The sequence below is a fragment of the Myripristis murdjan genome, chromosome 9, assembly GCF_902150065.1.
Source record: "Myripristis murdjan chromosome 9, fMyrMur1.1, whole genome shotgun sequence".
Taxonomy (NCBI): Eukaryota; Metazoa; Chordata; class Actinopteri; order Holocentriformes; family Holocentridae; genus Myripristis; species Myripristis murdjan.
Genome location: NC_043988.1, coordinates 48080 through 63453, shown reverse-complemented (window position 1 = coordinate 63453; position 15374 = coordinate 48080). Strand labels below are relative to the sequence as shown.

The window sequence follows — 15374 nt, the reverse complement described above, 5'->3', positions numbered from 1 at the left end:
ATGAGTAAACAGTCGTTTGGGGGGGTGGCTCACCGCTTAGGGGTGCGTGCCATGTGCCAGGGCTCAGTCCCAATCGCAGCGATCAGGGTTCGCGTCCAACCTTGGGTCCTTTGCTGCATGTCATCCCCTCTCTCTCCCCTGCCTTTCCTGTCTATTTCTACTGTGACAGTCAAATAAAAAAAAGCAGAAATCTAAACCCCAAACAGTTGTTTGGGGTTTAGACTAGGGATGGTATCAGGAAGTGCCCGATATAGCCTTATTTGGTCTTATCGGAATCGGTGAGCACACCCGTTAATGCACCGATACCACCACGTGATGCAGAGCTAAAGTGAGCGAGTCGCTGGGCCGAGCATTGCGAAGCCTGATGCTGTGGCCGACCTGCCTGATGCCGACTGGTGCCGCGGCCGGCCCGCCTGATGCCGACCGGTGCCGCGGCCAGCCCGCCTGATGCCGACCGGTGCCGCGGCCGGCTCCCCTGATGCCAGCCAGTGACTTTTTTATTCAAACAAGATTTTGTCCATATAAAAAGTATTTTTCCAAAAAAGGGTCTTGAAAAAGAGGGGTTGTCTTAAAATCAAGGTCGTCTTTTATGCGGGTCAATACGGTAAGTTGCAAAATGTCAGCCATTTGGCAAAACAGTTTAAGAGTGTCTAGACTGTCCAACTAAGTTGGATAATAAATGAACAGTTCTGTGGCATTCATTCTCTGTATGTTCTTTCATGTTTTACAAAGGGTTTAACCTGCTGACAGCAATCATATCATGTAAGGTTGGTAGTGTACAGCAGAAGCACGCTGGTATCGGATCAGTATCGGCTTTTAGGCAGAATTTAGTATCGGAATTAGATCGGCAAGGAAAAAATGGTATTGTACCATCCCTAGTTTAGACTCCATTAGAATAAAAAACATCTGAACACAGAGACAATAAAAGATAAAAATGTTGATATCAGTTGGGTCTGGATTCCTCAGAGTCTAGATGCTTGTTTTGTTTGTTTGTTTGTTTATTGGTTGTTGTTTTTTTAAGATCCCCATTAGCTGCATCAATAGCAAAGGCTTCCCTACCTGGGGCCCACCTTAACATTTTTGCTTGAAACAAAAATGCATAACATTCAGACAACATAAGACATGTATATAGTCTATATATGTGATTGCATATACACTACTCACAAAAAGTTAGGGATATTAGCAATAACTGCGACTAAAGGTTTCTAGTAACTGTTGATCAGTCCTGCACATCGGCTTGGAGGAATTTTAGCCCATTCCTGTGTACAGAACAGCTTCAACTCTGAGTTGCTGGTGGGTTTCCTCAAATGAACTGCGCGCTTCAGGTCTTTCCACAACATTTCTATTGGATTAAGGTCAGGACTTTGACTTGGCCATTCCAAAACATTAATTCAATTCTTCTTAAACCATTTCTTGGTAGACCAACTTGTATGCTTAGGGTCATTGTCTTGCTGCATGACCCGCTTTCACTTGAGTTTCAGTTCACGCACAGAGGTCCTGACATTTTCCTTCAAAATTTGTTGGTATAAATCAGAATTCATTGTTCTATCAATGAATGCAAGTCACCCTGGCCCAGATGCAGCAAAACAGGCCCAAACCATGACACTACCGCCACCATGTTTCACAGATGGCATAAGGTTCTTATGCTGGAATTCGGTGTTTTTCTTTCTCCAAACATAACGCCTCTCATTTAAACTAAAAAGTTCTATTTTTGTTTCATCTGTCCACAAAATATTCTTCCAGTATCCTTCAGGCTTGTCCAGGTGATCTTGAGCATACTTCAGACAGGCAGCAATGTTCTTTTTGGAGAGCAGTGGCTTCCTCCTTGCAACCACTTTTGTTCAGTCTTCTTTTGATAGTGGACTCATGAACATTAACATTAGCCAATGCGAGTGAAGCCTTTAGTTGCTTAGAAGTTACCTTGGGATTCTTTGTGACCTCGCCGACTATTACACACGTTGCTCGTGGAGTGATCTTTGTTGGTCTACCACTCCTGGGGGTGACTGCGGTCTTAAATTTCTTCCATTTGTACACAATCTGTCTGACTGTGGACTGATGAAGTTCAAACTCTTTAGAGATGGTTTTGTAACCTTTTTCAGCTTGTCGAGCAGTAACAACTCTTTTTCTGAGGTCCCCAGTTCTTTAAATGAAACAGGGCACCCACTCACACCTGATTGCTATCCAGTTGATTGGAAAACACCCGACTCAATTTGCACCTTCAATGTATGTGCTATTCCTATGGGTTCACATACTTTTGCCGAACCCAGATATGTAATACTGCATCATTTTCATATGTAAATAAATGAACAGGTATAATATATTTGTCTCCTTTGTTTAATTGGACTCTCTTTATCTACTCTAAGGACTTGTTTGAAAATCTGATGAAGTTTTAGGTCATATGTATGCTGAAATATACAAAGTTCTAAGGGGTTCACAAACTTTCAAGCACCACTGTAACTGTTTACATCACATTCTTGAAGGCCAAGACAGTGAGAATGACATTGTTAGCAGCTTGCTGCTAAGCCAAGCTAAAGTTAAAAATGACGCTTTTAATAACCGTTTTGTGGAGTGATGTGTTTGACAGCGGATACGGGTCAGGTTGCTGGTCTTGCATTACTGGTCAGATAGGGTTAGGGTTAGGGTTAACAGTCGGGTGCAGTATGAGCTTTGCGGGTTCAGGTGAAACACTGGTTTGTAAAAGTGGACTCCTGCAGGACTCTGCTGCTGCTGCTTGTAATGTTGGTTTAGATATGAGCACTACAGACTACATTGATACATTTCTGAAATGGGTCAGTGTGCTGAATCAGTTATATGGATGGTATAAAGAGCCGCACAGCCATGCATAATGGTTGTGCATAATGAGAGCTATTCTGTCTGTTGGAGAACATTGCCAGTAACACAAGCAGTGACACAATGATACATGATGTTTTAACTAAGTGGTAAGCTATTATTTTTATGTTATTTTTTTTAATTATGTTTATTGTTTTTATTTTTTATTGTTGTTAACTACTGCTGCTGGTGTTGACAGGAGGCAAGACCTAAGATTTTTGCTCTTTCTTATATGCAATATGATGAAGATGCAATAAAATGAATCTGAATCTGAAATGGTTTATGTCACTGTCATGTCCATACTGTTTTTGGGGTGGCATGAGCTGAAACAACGTTCAAGTATTTGTTTTATTTTGTTTTCTTCACAATCAGAATTGTAAGTCATGAATTCAAGTTTTTTGCTGCATGATAGTGGACTGTTTTCTGCATTGTACCAGATGCTTACAACTCGTGAGGAAAAGTGTGTATGCACAAAGCCAAAATTATGTATAAGCAGTCTTTTTTTTTTTTTTTTGAACAAGGTTTATTTCTACATTTTTGTTAATACAACTTAGACAATTCACTATTTCAACACATTTTGACAAGTAGATATCCCCCACTCCCCCCACCCACGGTAACATTCAGAGGGTACACAACTTAATTAAATTATACAAGAATAATAAATAAGTCATTATAGAATACGTAAAAAAAAAAAAAAAAAAACAAGAATGATAAAAACAATACTAATTATAACAATAATATCATTCAGGGTTTCCCCCAGGATTTTTTGAAACTGTGGTGCTGAGGTGGACGAACCCCCCCAGTGTGCAGCCTGGCTGAGAGCACTTCATCTTTCTTTTTTTTTTTTTTTTTTTTTAAAAAGAGCTCTAAGGCTCTATTGTAGTTCAACTCAGCCAGAGGTGGCCCATTGATGCTGAGAAAAACCAAACCTGGGTGGGGCTTGGGGTTTACTTGGTGCTGACTGGATTTACTCTCGGCGCGATGTAGTGTCAACAGAAAGCAAACAGCCGGGCACTAGGCGTCCCTAGCAACACGACCAACACTACCAAGCTAACGCTAACGTGCTAGCTAACGCTAACAACACACTTTTTAGCCGGCATTTTTAGGGACGCTAACGTTAGCTTTAGCGGACGTTAGCTAACGCTAACAACAGGCTTTTTTAACAACACGCATTTTGATGCCCCGGTCATGGTCGCGCAACCGCCCGGTAACTTTACAGGAACGTCCTCTCACTCGGCCTCTCAGTGGAGTCATGGCAGGTGAGAGGGCCGAGCCAGAGGACGTTCCTGTAGCAGCTCCTGCCCCCCAAATACTACCAGGAACACTGCAGAAGCCCCAGCCACAAGCCATCCACAATCCGAAAAAGCGCGCAGCAGTAGGACAAAGCAGGGGGGTGATAACTCCGGTGCGTTTTCAAAATAAAATTAATTGCGGCGTAGTGTAACATGTCGTGATATTTAATGTATCATTTAAAACTCTGATCATAGTAAGTATATGTGCGCAAATATATGCTATGTGTGTATGTAGGGTCGTTTTCACAGGTCATTCATACAATATACTTTAAATTGTGTTAACACCCGAAAAAAAAAAAAAAAAAATCATCATTCCCAAGCCGTGGCGGCTTTTATTTAGCCGTGGCGGTGCGCCACGATCAATTACATGTAGCGGAAACCCTGTCATTATCAAGGGCACTGACATATAAAAAAAAAACACACACACACAAGCACAGGAGGAAGGCAGAGAAATGTGGACATTAAGACACATCATTAAGGCATATCATACTCATCTGCAGTACTCCCAATTACATACATGTAACAATGGTTTTACTCATCCACAAAGTTATCAGAGCGTATTAAAAACCATTCTGACTTGGCTTTTATCAAACTCTATGCCCTCAGTTTGGAGCCCTATATTTGCCTCCTTGGCCTTGGGTTTACCACCGCAGCCAAGGTCTTTTAGTGTTTTGCAGAATAAAAAAAACAGTTATTAACACCTATAATGTTGACTCTAACTTATTGTAAATTAAAGCAAGGTTAAAATTATAAGCAATTAATCAGTGTTACCTCAATGAATATGCCTTTGATTAGCAAACAGTGTTTTACCACCAGTGTTTTCCCCACCTCATCACATCACCCTCAGACCACTTGGAAAACGTGTATACATACTCAGAAGAATGTATGGGATGCACACATTCTCATGACGCATTTTTATAATTACCAGTTTATGTGTGGGAAGTGGCATAGATAGATAGATAGATAGATAGATAGATAGATAGATATATAGATACTTTATTCATCCCGCAGGAAATTCACAGTTTTTCAGCAGTATCCACAGATTACAGATTAATTAAATAAAAAAAATAAAAATAAAGAATAAGATCTAAGTACAACAGAATAAGATCTGAGTACAACAGAAAGCATAGGCCTATGTATGGACTTTGTACATGTATGGACTTTGTGCATCTGCATCTGGTGAGGATGTGACACTAATGAGACACATTTATGTGTGTTTGTCATACAGCTGGAGAATTGACCAAGCATCAAGCATAATTTTCTCACTGCTCCACATTGGTGATGCTATACTTGGATGGAGAATTTGTTACAGGAACATTATGAAGTCTAGTGTATCTGGCCTGGCGTAGGAGCATGTAGGAAGCTTATGACAATATAGGTCAGAATGAACAGTTATGAACAACTGATACTAAAATATTGCAGGTGAACCCATTTTGGCCATGGGCCAGAGGTTGCTGGTCTAAGCAAAGGAAAGTGGCAGAGAAAGTGGCACAGAGATGGCATTCCTTAGTGAACATAAGCTTCATGTATTAAGCTAAATATGACTATTTTTATGTAACCCAAGTCTGAAGCCAGTAACTGAGATGGAAAATTTGCATCAAGTGTTCACATAACCACCTGACTAAATAAATACATTTAGACAACATGGGCTAATTAGACAGTGCTTGTGTTGCCCTTATGGCATAGATTTGAACATGCTTTTATTTTTGAAATACCTTTATTTTGAAATGTGTTTACTGAGGAAGTTACATGTTCTCACTTAACTTAGTTTGAAGAAACTAGCTAAATCAGTCATCAGTGTTTGTGTGTTCCTTAAAAGTAATTCACACTGTAAATGCCACAGAGGCAATGTCGTAAGTAAATAATTTCATAGTTGTATATATGTTATTGTTAAAAATAGATATTTACATGGAAAAGCATTTGATGAGTTTGTATTAAAAATATTTCATCTATATGTATTTACATTGAAAAAAGCACATGTTGCAGAGTAAAATGATGATTTTCGTATTTTGTTTTGTTACAGTTTTCACTCTGTCCTGTAAGATGATATAAAAGAGCCACAGTAAACAGCAACGCAAGCTCACTACGACTCAAGTCAATCATTTGCAGGGAAGAGTTTAGCTAGTTGTATAGCTGCAGTTCCTACACTGTAGCGAGGACAACATAGTGCTCATGAAGCACCAGGCAGCGCAAAGTTTGTTGCTCTGTGTATGTGTGTACATGTCATGTATATCTGTATGTGTGTGTATGTGTGTGTGTGTGTGTGTGTGTGTGTGTGTTTGTGTTTCAGTGATGCATTCGACCTACAGTATGGTGTGTGTGTGCTCAGGATGAAGGAAGGACTAGATGTCTACCGTTCACCTCAGTCCGACAGTAAGAACCTTCAAGTACATCACCAATTTGCCTGGATTAATAAACTGAAATATGGTGTCTTTGCTGTAAACCTTTGTGTGCTAGTGTTAATATTGTGGAAAGTTTGTTTGAAATTTGGGTGGTTGGTTGAATTGTGTCATGATCATGCAGGATGCACTGTATATTTGAAATGTCTGAACAGTGTTATTCCCTTCATTCTCATCAATATTACCTGCTGCAAGAATGTGAACATAAAAGTTCATGTATACAACTTATTCTTTCTTTTTTGTTTTAGTTAGCTCAGGCTTTGATGATGGACAGGAGAGTGAAAACAACATGCCTACCCTTACCCACATTCAAACCATCAGTACATGTATGTGTCTGATATGATCAGATGATTTACATCTAGCTAAATTTTTACCTAAAAATCTTGCCTGGTACAGCTTTAACACATGAATTCTTAAAAAAAAAAAAAAAAAAAACATGTTCAAGTAAAATCAAGGATTAACAGACTGAATGCCAACCACAATTTTCATAAATTATTCATAATATTTGTGTTTTTAAAATAATGTTATGTTGATTACAATGTTGTTTACAGCTAACCGCACCTCTGTTGGAACAGAGCCTCAGCTGGGTACAGTGTTTCAGAAGAAACAAGGAAAGAAGACCATAGATGTGTACTGGCTCTCAGATGATGGAGGTCTGATCATCCGTCCATCCATGTGTTGATCTATCTATCCATCTATGTGGCTTCCACCATCGTGTGTGTGTGTGTGTGTGTGTGTGTGTGTGTGTGTGTTTCAATCAGCAGGTCTGACCCTACTGTTGCCCTATCTGCTGACTCGTAGGAGACGCTGGGCCAGATGTAAGGTCAGAGTGTTTGTGGGCGGAGATGCAACTAGGAAGGAGCAGCAGAGAGAGGAGTGAGCCCTTTAAACCTTCATCCATTCACTCAGTCACTGCTTCATTCCTGCTTTTCATGCACAACAACCTCACTGCTGCCGGGAAACACATAGTTCCATAGTGCCTTCTTTACGTTCTTCCTTTCCGCCTGGAAGACTGCACATTGAACGCCTACCACACTCCTTCAGTGGTAGGCATTCTCCTGATTCATAAAAGGGCTTCTCTGACTGACTTTCATTGCTTGTGCTCTGTTGGCACTACCACCTCCTTCTGCTGATTTTCATGCCACATAAGGCATCCTTAAAGAGCATATTGCAGGTTGGAGACCCCAGTGAATCAATGTGTAGCAAAATGATGTAGGAACTAGTGTTGCAAAATTCCCGGAATTTTCAAAGTTGGAAATTTTCCATGGGAATTTTCGGAAATTAACGGCAATTAAAGGGAATAAACGGGAATTTTGGGGGAATTTTCGAGAATTTATATTCACTGCATTCACCCAGTCATATATATGTATACATAGTGAACATTTTGGTTTGTTATAAGCAGATATGCATGCAAACATGTTACATTATCATGAATTTCCAGGGAATTTTTGGGAATTTTCCCTAGCTGAGTCAAACTGTCGTGAATATTGGCATAACCAGTTTACGAAACGTTTGCGCTGGAAACATTGAGCACATTTACATGCACACCATATTCCGGTATTATTCGGAATATTCGCAATATTCTGGTTGCTCACGTGTCATGTAAACACGCACTGAACCCAATTAAGGTCATATTCCGATTGGAGAGAATTCCGAATCAGACCCCTGACATATGCCTGTTCCAACCGGAATACTGAGGCATGTAAACACCTTAGTTGGAAAATGCCCCAAACCGGAATATTCAGTCACAAGTGCGCATGCTCGATTCACAAGGAATTCTGGGGCGTCTTTGTTGCTATGATTACTGCAAGCAGGGAAAACCATAGACATAATATACGTATATTACGTCTATGGGGAAAACGACATGGCGCACACTACAGCATGGCGAAAAGCAGCAAGAGCCAGGAGACTGCAGTCTGCCTTCAGCTGATCAAAGACTTAAATATCATGGAGGATATCGATGGGAGAAAAAACAGAAATAGCGACAGAAGAAGAAGAAGACTTCTCCTTCTGTATTTCTGGCAGACCAGACGCCTATATGCGTACTGCTGCCCCCCGCAGCTGAGTGACGCATTATGTAAGAGAGTGGAATACGGCGAAACACGGGAACATGCCAAGTAACATGTAAACGGAATATTCCAGTTGCCGCAGCACAGTTACCTTACCCAGAATATTGACCCGAACCGGAATACAGCGTGCATGTAAACGTAGTCATTGTGAAATTTTGGGGGAGCGGTGCCTGCTCAGTGCCGGCCTGCACCGCACGATGTGCGTGGCCACCCGGTCAGGTCTGCGGGATCTGGTTGATTATTATTATCAGTTGATTATTGATTGTGCAATGCCGCGATTCGCAGTTAATCGCGCTGCGCGCGTTACACAATTTTGTGGAAGCAGGAGGATGGCATGATTTACGTCGTATCCACGTTCGCGCACTGCGTGCGTGACCGTGCATGTGCTCGTGCATGAGCGCCCGTACCGTACTGGAGCACACCTCCTCCAGTAATTTTAAATTGATTTAATTAAATAGTCAAACGTTACTTTGGTGGTCCACTGATTAATTTTTTATCATGTAGATTGGATTGAAGTTTGCGTAGCCCATATAAATGCTCAGGAAATCTGTTGTTCAAATGAAATTAACCTGATCCATCGGGGCTTTTTATGTAAATATCCTACATTAAGATATTAATGGTATCACCCGTGTGCAACTAATTTTCTCTTCATAATAATCCTATGTCTGTTCTGTTGTAGGATAGTAATGCAACGACCAGCAGTTATACAGCGTTAGTAAGAGGTGTAGGCTATTAATTCAGGCATAAGACTGTGTGCAGTATTGTTGTTAGGTGTGCGTATGAAGTGGTTCAAACTACCCATTAAAATGCATATAAATGCAGGAAATTGAATCGTGATGCTGATATGATGATTGTCTGTCTCAGTGGAAGTGCTGTAGCCTAGTGGAGTATAGGCTACTGATTGATGATGATCAAATTATTTGCATATGTGAATCATGGTGCACAGTTGAATTTGCGTTGAATCATGCAACATACACTACTCACAAAAAGTTAGGGATATTCTGCTTTCGGGTGAAATGTCAGGATGAACCTAAAATGCATTATAACCTTTACAGGTGAACTTAATGTGACCTTCTGTAAACTTTTGAATGCACATGTCCAACTGTTCAGTGTTTCAGTACTTTTTGCACAAGTTGCTGTTCTCTAACAAGGAGCTTAACGGCAAAATTCATATCAGGTGTTTGATCCATGAATCAACCAATAAATTTCCTGGTTCAATTAGAATTGGCATTTAAACAGTCCTCCTCATCATGCTGTTCACATCTTGACCTCATGAGACCAAGACAACACGTCAGTACAGAACTGACCTACACTTTGTGAATGGTACAGTGACAAGCCCATGCCACCTGAATAACATCATTAATCCAGTCATTGTGCCCCTGCATGAACAACACAGGCCTAATTTCATCTTCATGGACGACAATGCTCAAGCTCATCGAGGTCGCATGATTAGGGAACAGCTGCTGGAGACTGGGGTACCTCAAATGGAGTGGCCTGCACTTTCTCCAGACCTGAATCCCATAGAAAACCTATGGGATCAGCTGAGTCGCCGTGTAGAGGCTCGGAGCTCTGTACCCCAGAACCTCAATGTCCTGAGGGCCGCCCTTCAAGAAGAGTGGGATGCCATGCCTCAGCAGACAATAATTCGACTTGTGAACAGCATGAGATGTCGTTGTCAAGCTGTAATTGATGCTCAAGGGCACATGACAAGTTATTGAGACACTGACATTTTTTGTTGTGGTATATCCACCACTGTTGTTGGCTTTTGTTTCAAGAAATTGTTTGGGATGAGGAAATCACCAGTGTATGCTTCTACTTAAATGCCCTACTTTCCTGATATAATATCACTGTAGTGTGAACTTTTTACATTTTCCATAAATTTCACCCAAAAGCCAAATATCCCTAACTTTTTGTGAGTAGTGTATTTGTTTCCACCAAAATGCAAAGTTGACTGTTCATATTTAACTTTTATTCAACACACTTGGGTATGGGGATGATGATTTTACAGTATGCTGGCATTGTGGCCTTTGGGTTAGAGGTGAGTCCTGAGTTCAGGAGATTAGGGTTTCTGATGCCGGCCAGCATCAGGTGGGCCGGCCGCGGCCACCCGGTTGAAAGTAGCAGCAAGCTGACATGCTGCTCTGGCTGTCAGTCGGACGCTTTCTGAAGAAGGAGGAAGTTACCTCCGAAACTGACAAGGTAAATAAACATCCCTTAATCTATGTCTGATTAAAACAAAAACATCTTTTAGGAAGACATGATGAATGTATTTGAACTATATTGATTTATGATGATGTCGGACCATGCCTGTTGTCGTATTTCAATGTGACGACGTGCATACCGGGGGCAATTGGCCCTAATGTGAGCAGGCCTTTACAGTAAAGTAACGACTGTAGTTGTTGTCAACTCAGCTCAATGTAAATACCCCCCCCTTCCCTCCCCCAAGAGGTTTATGCCTCTTGACAGGCCATCACTGTAAATAAGAACTTGTTCTTAATGATTTGCCTGGTTAAATAAAGTTTAAATAAATAAATAAAATAAATTTGTTATTTACCTAATTTACGTGAACTTGTTTCATTTCAGCTCAGTGTGAGCGTCTACTGTGTTTTGCTGTCATTTATGGTCGCACTGAGTTTCTCTCCTTGAAAACGGTGGAGCCGATGTCCTGACACGTTGGAGTTTGTGCAACCAGCACAAACACAATAATTTACCATGATGATGATAAACGCTGGATGATGTTGTCCTGTTGGCTCCTTCAAGGCAGGACCTTCAGCAGGCATTGGGGTGGTTTGCAGCCGAGTGTGAAGCGGCTGGGATGAGAATTGGCACCTCCAAGTCTGAGGCCATGGTTCCCGACCGGAAAAAGGTTTGTGGGTTGGTGGAGAAGTCCTGCCTCAAGTGGAGGAGTTCAAGTATCTCGGGGTCTTGTTCACGAGTGAGGGAAGGATGGAGCGTGAGATTGACAGGCGGATCGGTGCGGCCTCCGCAGTGATGCAGTCAGTGTACAGATCCGTTGTGGTGAAGAAGGAGCTGAGCCGAAAGGCGAAGCTGTCAATTTACCAGTTGATCTACGTTCCTACCCTCACCTATGGTCATGAGCTACGGGTAATGACCGAAAGGACAAGATCGCGGATACAAGCGGCCGAAATGAGTTTCCTTCGCAGGGTGGCCGGGCACTCCCTTAGAGATAGGGTGAGGAGCTCGGTCACTCGGGAGGAGCTCGGAGTAGAGCCGCTGCTCCTCCGCATCGAGAGAAACCAGTTGAGGTGGCTTGGGCATCTGTTTCGGATGCCCCCTGGACGCCTCCCTGGGAAGGTGTTCCGGGCATGCCCCACTGGGAGGAGGCCCCGGGGAAGACCCAGGACACGCTGGAGGGACTATGTCTCTCGGCTGGCCTGGGAACGCCTTGGTCTTCCTCCTGAGGAGCTGGCGGAAGTGTCTGGGGAGAGGGAAGTCTGGGTGTCCCTGCTTAGACTGCTGCCCTCGCGACCCGGCCCCGGATAAGCGGCAGAAGATGGTATGGTATGGTATGGTATGATAAATAAATGCTATGTAAAACTACTGAAAACAGACCAATTCACTACACCACGACTGCTCAGACTTACTACCACCTACGACTGCGCACTAAACTGGAGCAGAGCCGAGGAGACCAACTCCCTCTTGTTACGTCATATGATGCGATGTTGAAAAAAAAAAAAGCATTTTTAGGCGGTTTGCTCAAAAGGGCCACTTTTTCCTCTGAATATGTGCCCTTATATCTTGTAAAACATGTTAAATCCTGCAACCTTTCACATGGTCATTTTCACACAAGGTTAAGTATAAATTTTGTAAAAATTTTAACCTGCAATATGCTCTTTAAAAGGACACCACTGCACACAACACACCAGCAGTTTTTATAAGATGGTAATTGCAACTCATGTTCAGTAGGCTACTGAAAATGAATTCAAGTTCTGTATTATTCCAGCTACAGTATATGTAAACATATTAAAATTATGGTTAAACCGAGACCAGTGTTTAATGCTGTTCTTGGAAACATGAATTTATACAACAACAATAATAATAAAGCAATAGAGTCAACTCCCCAAATCACTGATGCACTCCAACTGCATATTACCAGGATTGCTTTTTCAATGTTTATTCTTGTGAAATATGTTTTTATATTTCTATGTGAGTATTGTAATACCTGCCATCTCAATTGCCCTTTGGGAATAAATTAAGTTCATTGAGATGAATTGATTTGACCATGGTAAATGGGAGTGCATGAAAATTATGGAGTTTTTTCTGGAGGAGTTAAAACCCAGATTGCCATAAACTGTTCTCTTAATGCAAGAATTTCTGTTGGCGATACTCAGCCTGCAGGCAGGGCTGAGTATCAAGGGTGTTAAATATGTACAGTATATGCCCATTAACAGTGTTGGGCAAGCTACTTGGAAAATGTAGTGAGCTAAGCTACCAGTTACTCTGCATTAAATGAAGCTTCACTACACTGAAGCTACCCTCCGGATAATATAGCAAGCTAAGCTGCAATACAGTGACAAAATGTAGCTTAACTACATCAAAGCTACAAACCATGGCAACAAAAATACACAACGTGCTTCATATAATAACAAAAAGCAGGTAGTGCATTTATACTAATGTGGGGGACGTGTGTATATATGTTAGTGTGTGTATGTGTGCACACCTGTGTTTGCATGTAGTTTCTGCCTCTGTGTTCCAAAGTTTTTTCCTTCTTACCAGCTTTCTTAACAGCTGCTTGTTCACGCAACACACGTGCTCATGTCCCGCTGCAGCAGACAATTAGGACAGGTACGCGACGTCAAACAGAAAAGCGGCTGTCAGCTACACGTACAGGTCCGTGAGCGGCGGTGACGTCACCCACTGCTCCCGATCTATGTCAGATATCAAACCGCAGCAAAAGCTCCGTTGCGGTTAAGTTTGAGAAATGGCTGGGAAAATGTAGCTTCTGTGGACGCTACCGCGCTATTTGATCATCAAAATAGTTTCACTACTTAAAAGCTATTTGATTTGGAAAACAGCGACGCTACGACCACGCTACTGACAAATGTAGTTAAACTAGTAACGTCGCTACTTGTAACGTTGCTACTGCCCAACACTGCCCATTAACATGTTGATTCTCACTGGCTTTCACCATCACATTACCACACTATTAAGTTTGCATGGCAGAATAGCTGTTACTGCAGATTTATGTAAATATGGCCAAAGTGTCTTAATTGGGTAATAGTGTGTTCAGACCAATTGTGAAAGTGGAAAAACTGACGAAAAAAAAAAGAAAAACTGTGACAGAAAGTTAGCAAATGTTTTGCTGAAACAGAAATTTGCGTCATTTGTATCATCCGGTGCAAAAACGCCTCTCTTTGCATCTTTGTTTTGACTGCATATAATTGCATCACGTGAAAAACTGACTTCATGTTTGGTTTTAACACACAGTAAGGCATTGTTAAAATACAATACTATTTCCTTTTTCAGGATTTTAGCACTGATCAAGAAATTCCGTCTTGGTTTCCACGATGTTTGTGTACTTCCTGAAATCCAGTTGAATCCCAGACCAGGAAGGTAAAGCTGCCAGAACACATTTTTTTGGTGGGATTTCTGCTTTATTTGACAGAGTACAGAGGGCTGCGATCAGGACTCAGGCTTAATACATGGTACACACTCTTATCTGGTGAGCCACCCAGAAGTGCATCTGTGAGAATGAAACAAAGTGCAAGCAAAATAATAAAAAAGGATTCATCTCAAGATTGTTTTTTTTATGTTGTGATACCACATGTAATTCACACTGTTGTTGTTTAAGAATCAGCCATAGTGTTTAAGAATAAACACAGCAGTCCTACCACTTCAGGGCTTTAGGTATGGATTTTTATGGATTTTTATGGATTTTATATACAGTACAGGCCAAAAGTTTGGACACACCTTCTCATTCAATGCGTTTTCTTTATTTTCATGACTATTTACATTGTAGATTCTAACTGAAGGAATCAAAACTATGAATGAACACGTGGAGTTATGTACTTAACAAAAAAAAGGTGAAATAACTGAAAACATAGTTTATATTCTAGTTTCTTCAAAATAGCCACCCTTTGCTCTGATTACTGCTTTGCACACTCTTGGCATTCTCTCGATGAGCTTCAAGAGGTAGTCACCTGAAATGGTTTTCCAACAGTCTTGAAGGAGTTCCCAGAGGTGTTTAGCACTTGTTGCCCCCTTTGCCTTCACTCTGCGGTCCAGCTCACCCCAAACCATCTCGATTGGGTTCAGGTCCGGTGACTGTGGAGGCCAAGTCATCTGCTGCAGCACTCCATCACTCTCCTTCTTGGTCAAATAGCCCTTACACAGCCTGGAGGTGTGTTTGGGCGCATTGTCCTGTTGAAAAATAAATGATCGTCCAACTACACGCAAACCGGATGGGATGGCATGTCGCTGCAGGATGCTGTGGTAGCCATGCTGGTTCAGTGTGCCTTCAATTTTGAATAAATCCCCAACAGTGTCACCAGCAAAACACCCCCACACCATGACACCTCCTCCTCCATGCTTCACAGTGGGAACCAGGCATGTGGAATCCATCCGTTCACCTTTTCTGCGTCTAAGAAAGACACGGCGGTTGGAACCAAAGATCTCAAATTTGGACTCATCAGACCAAAGCACAGATTTCCACTGGTCTAATGTCCATTCCTTGTGTTTCTTGGCCCAAACAAATCTCTTCTGCTTGTTGCCTCTCCTTAGCAGTGGTTTCCTAGCAGCTATTTGACCATGAAGGCCTGATTGGC

The 15374-nt window shown here is 41.7% G+C and overlaps 1 protein-coding gene across 1 annotated transcript in view; it reads left to right on the top strand.

Moving 5' to 3' along the window:
* The window catches only part of slc12a3 (solute carrier family 12 member 3), a 163448-nt gene that overhangs the window by 131981 nt on the left and 16093 nt on the right, over positions 1–15374 (top strand). Inside the window, exons 19-23 of the mRNA XM_030060541.1 lie at positions 6412–6494; positions 6769–6846; positions 7072–7173; positions 7285–7396; positions 14077–14163. Of these exons, the coding sequence (XP_029916401.1) occupies positions 6412–6494; positions 6769–6846; positions 7072–7173; positions 7285–7396; positions 14077–14163 (462 nt within the window). The remainder of the gene's footprint in view (positions 1–6411; positions 6495–6768; positions 6847–7071; positions 7174–7284; positions 7397–14076; positions 14164–15374) is intronic.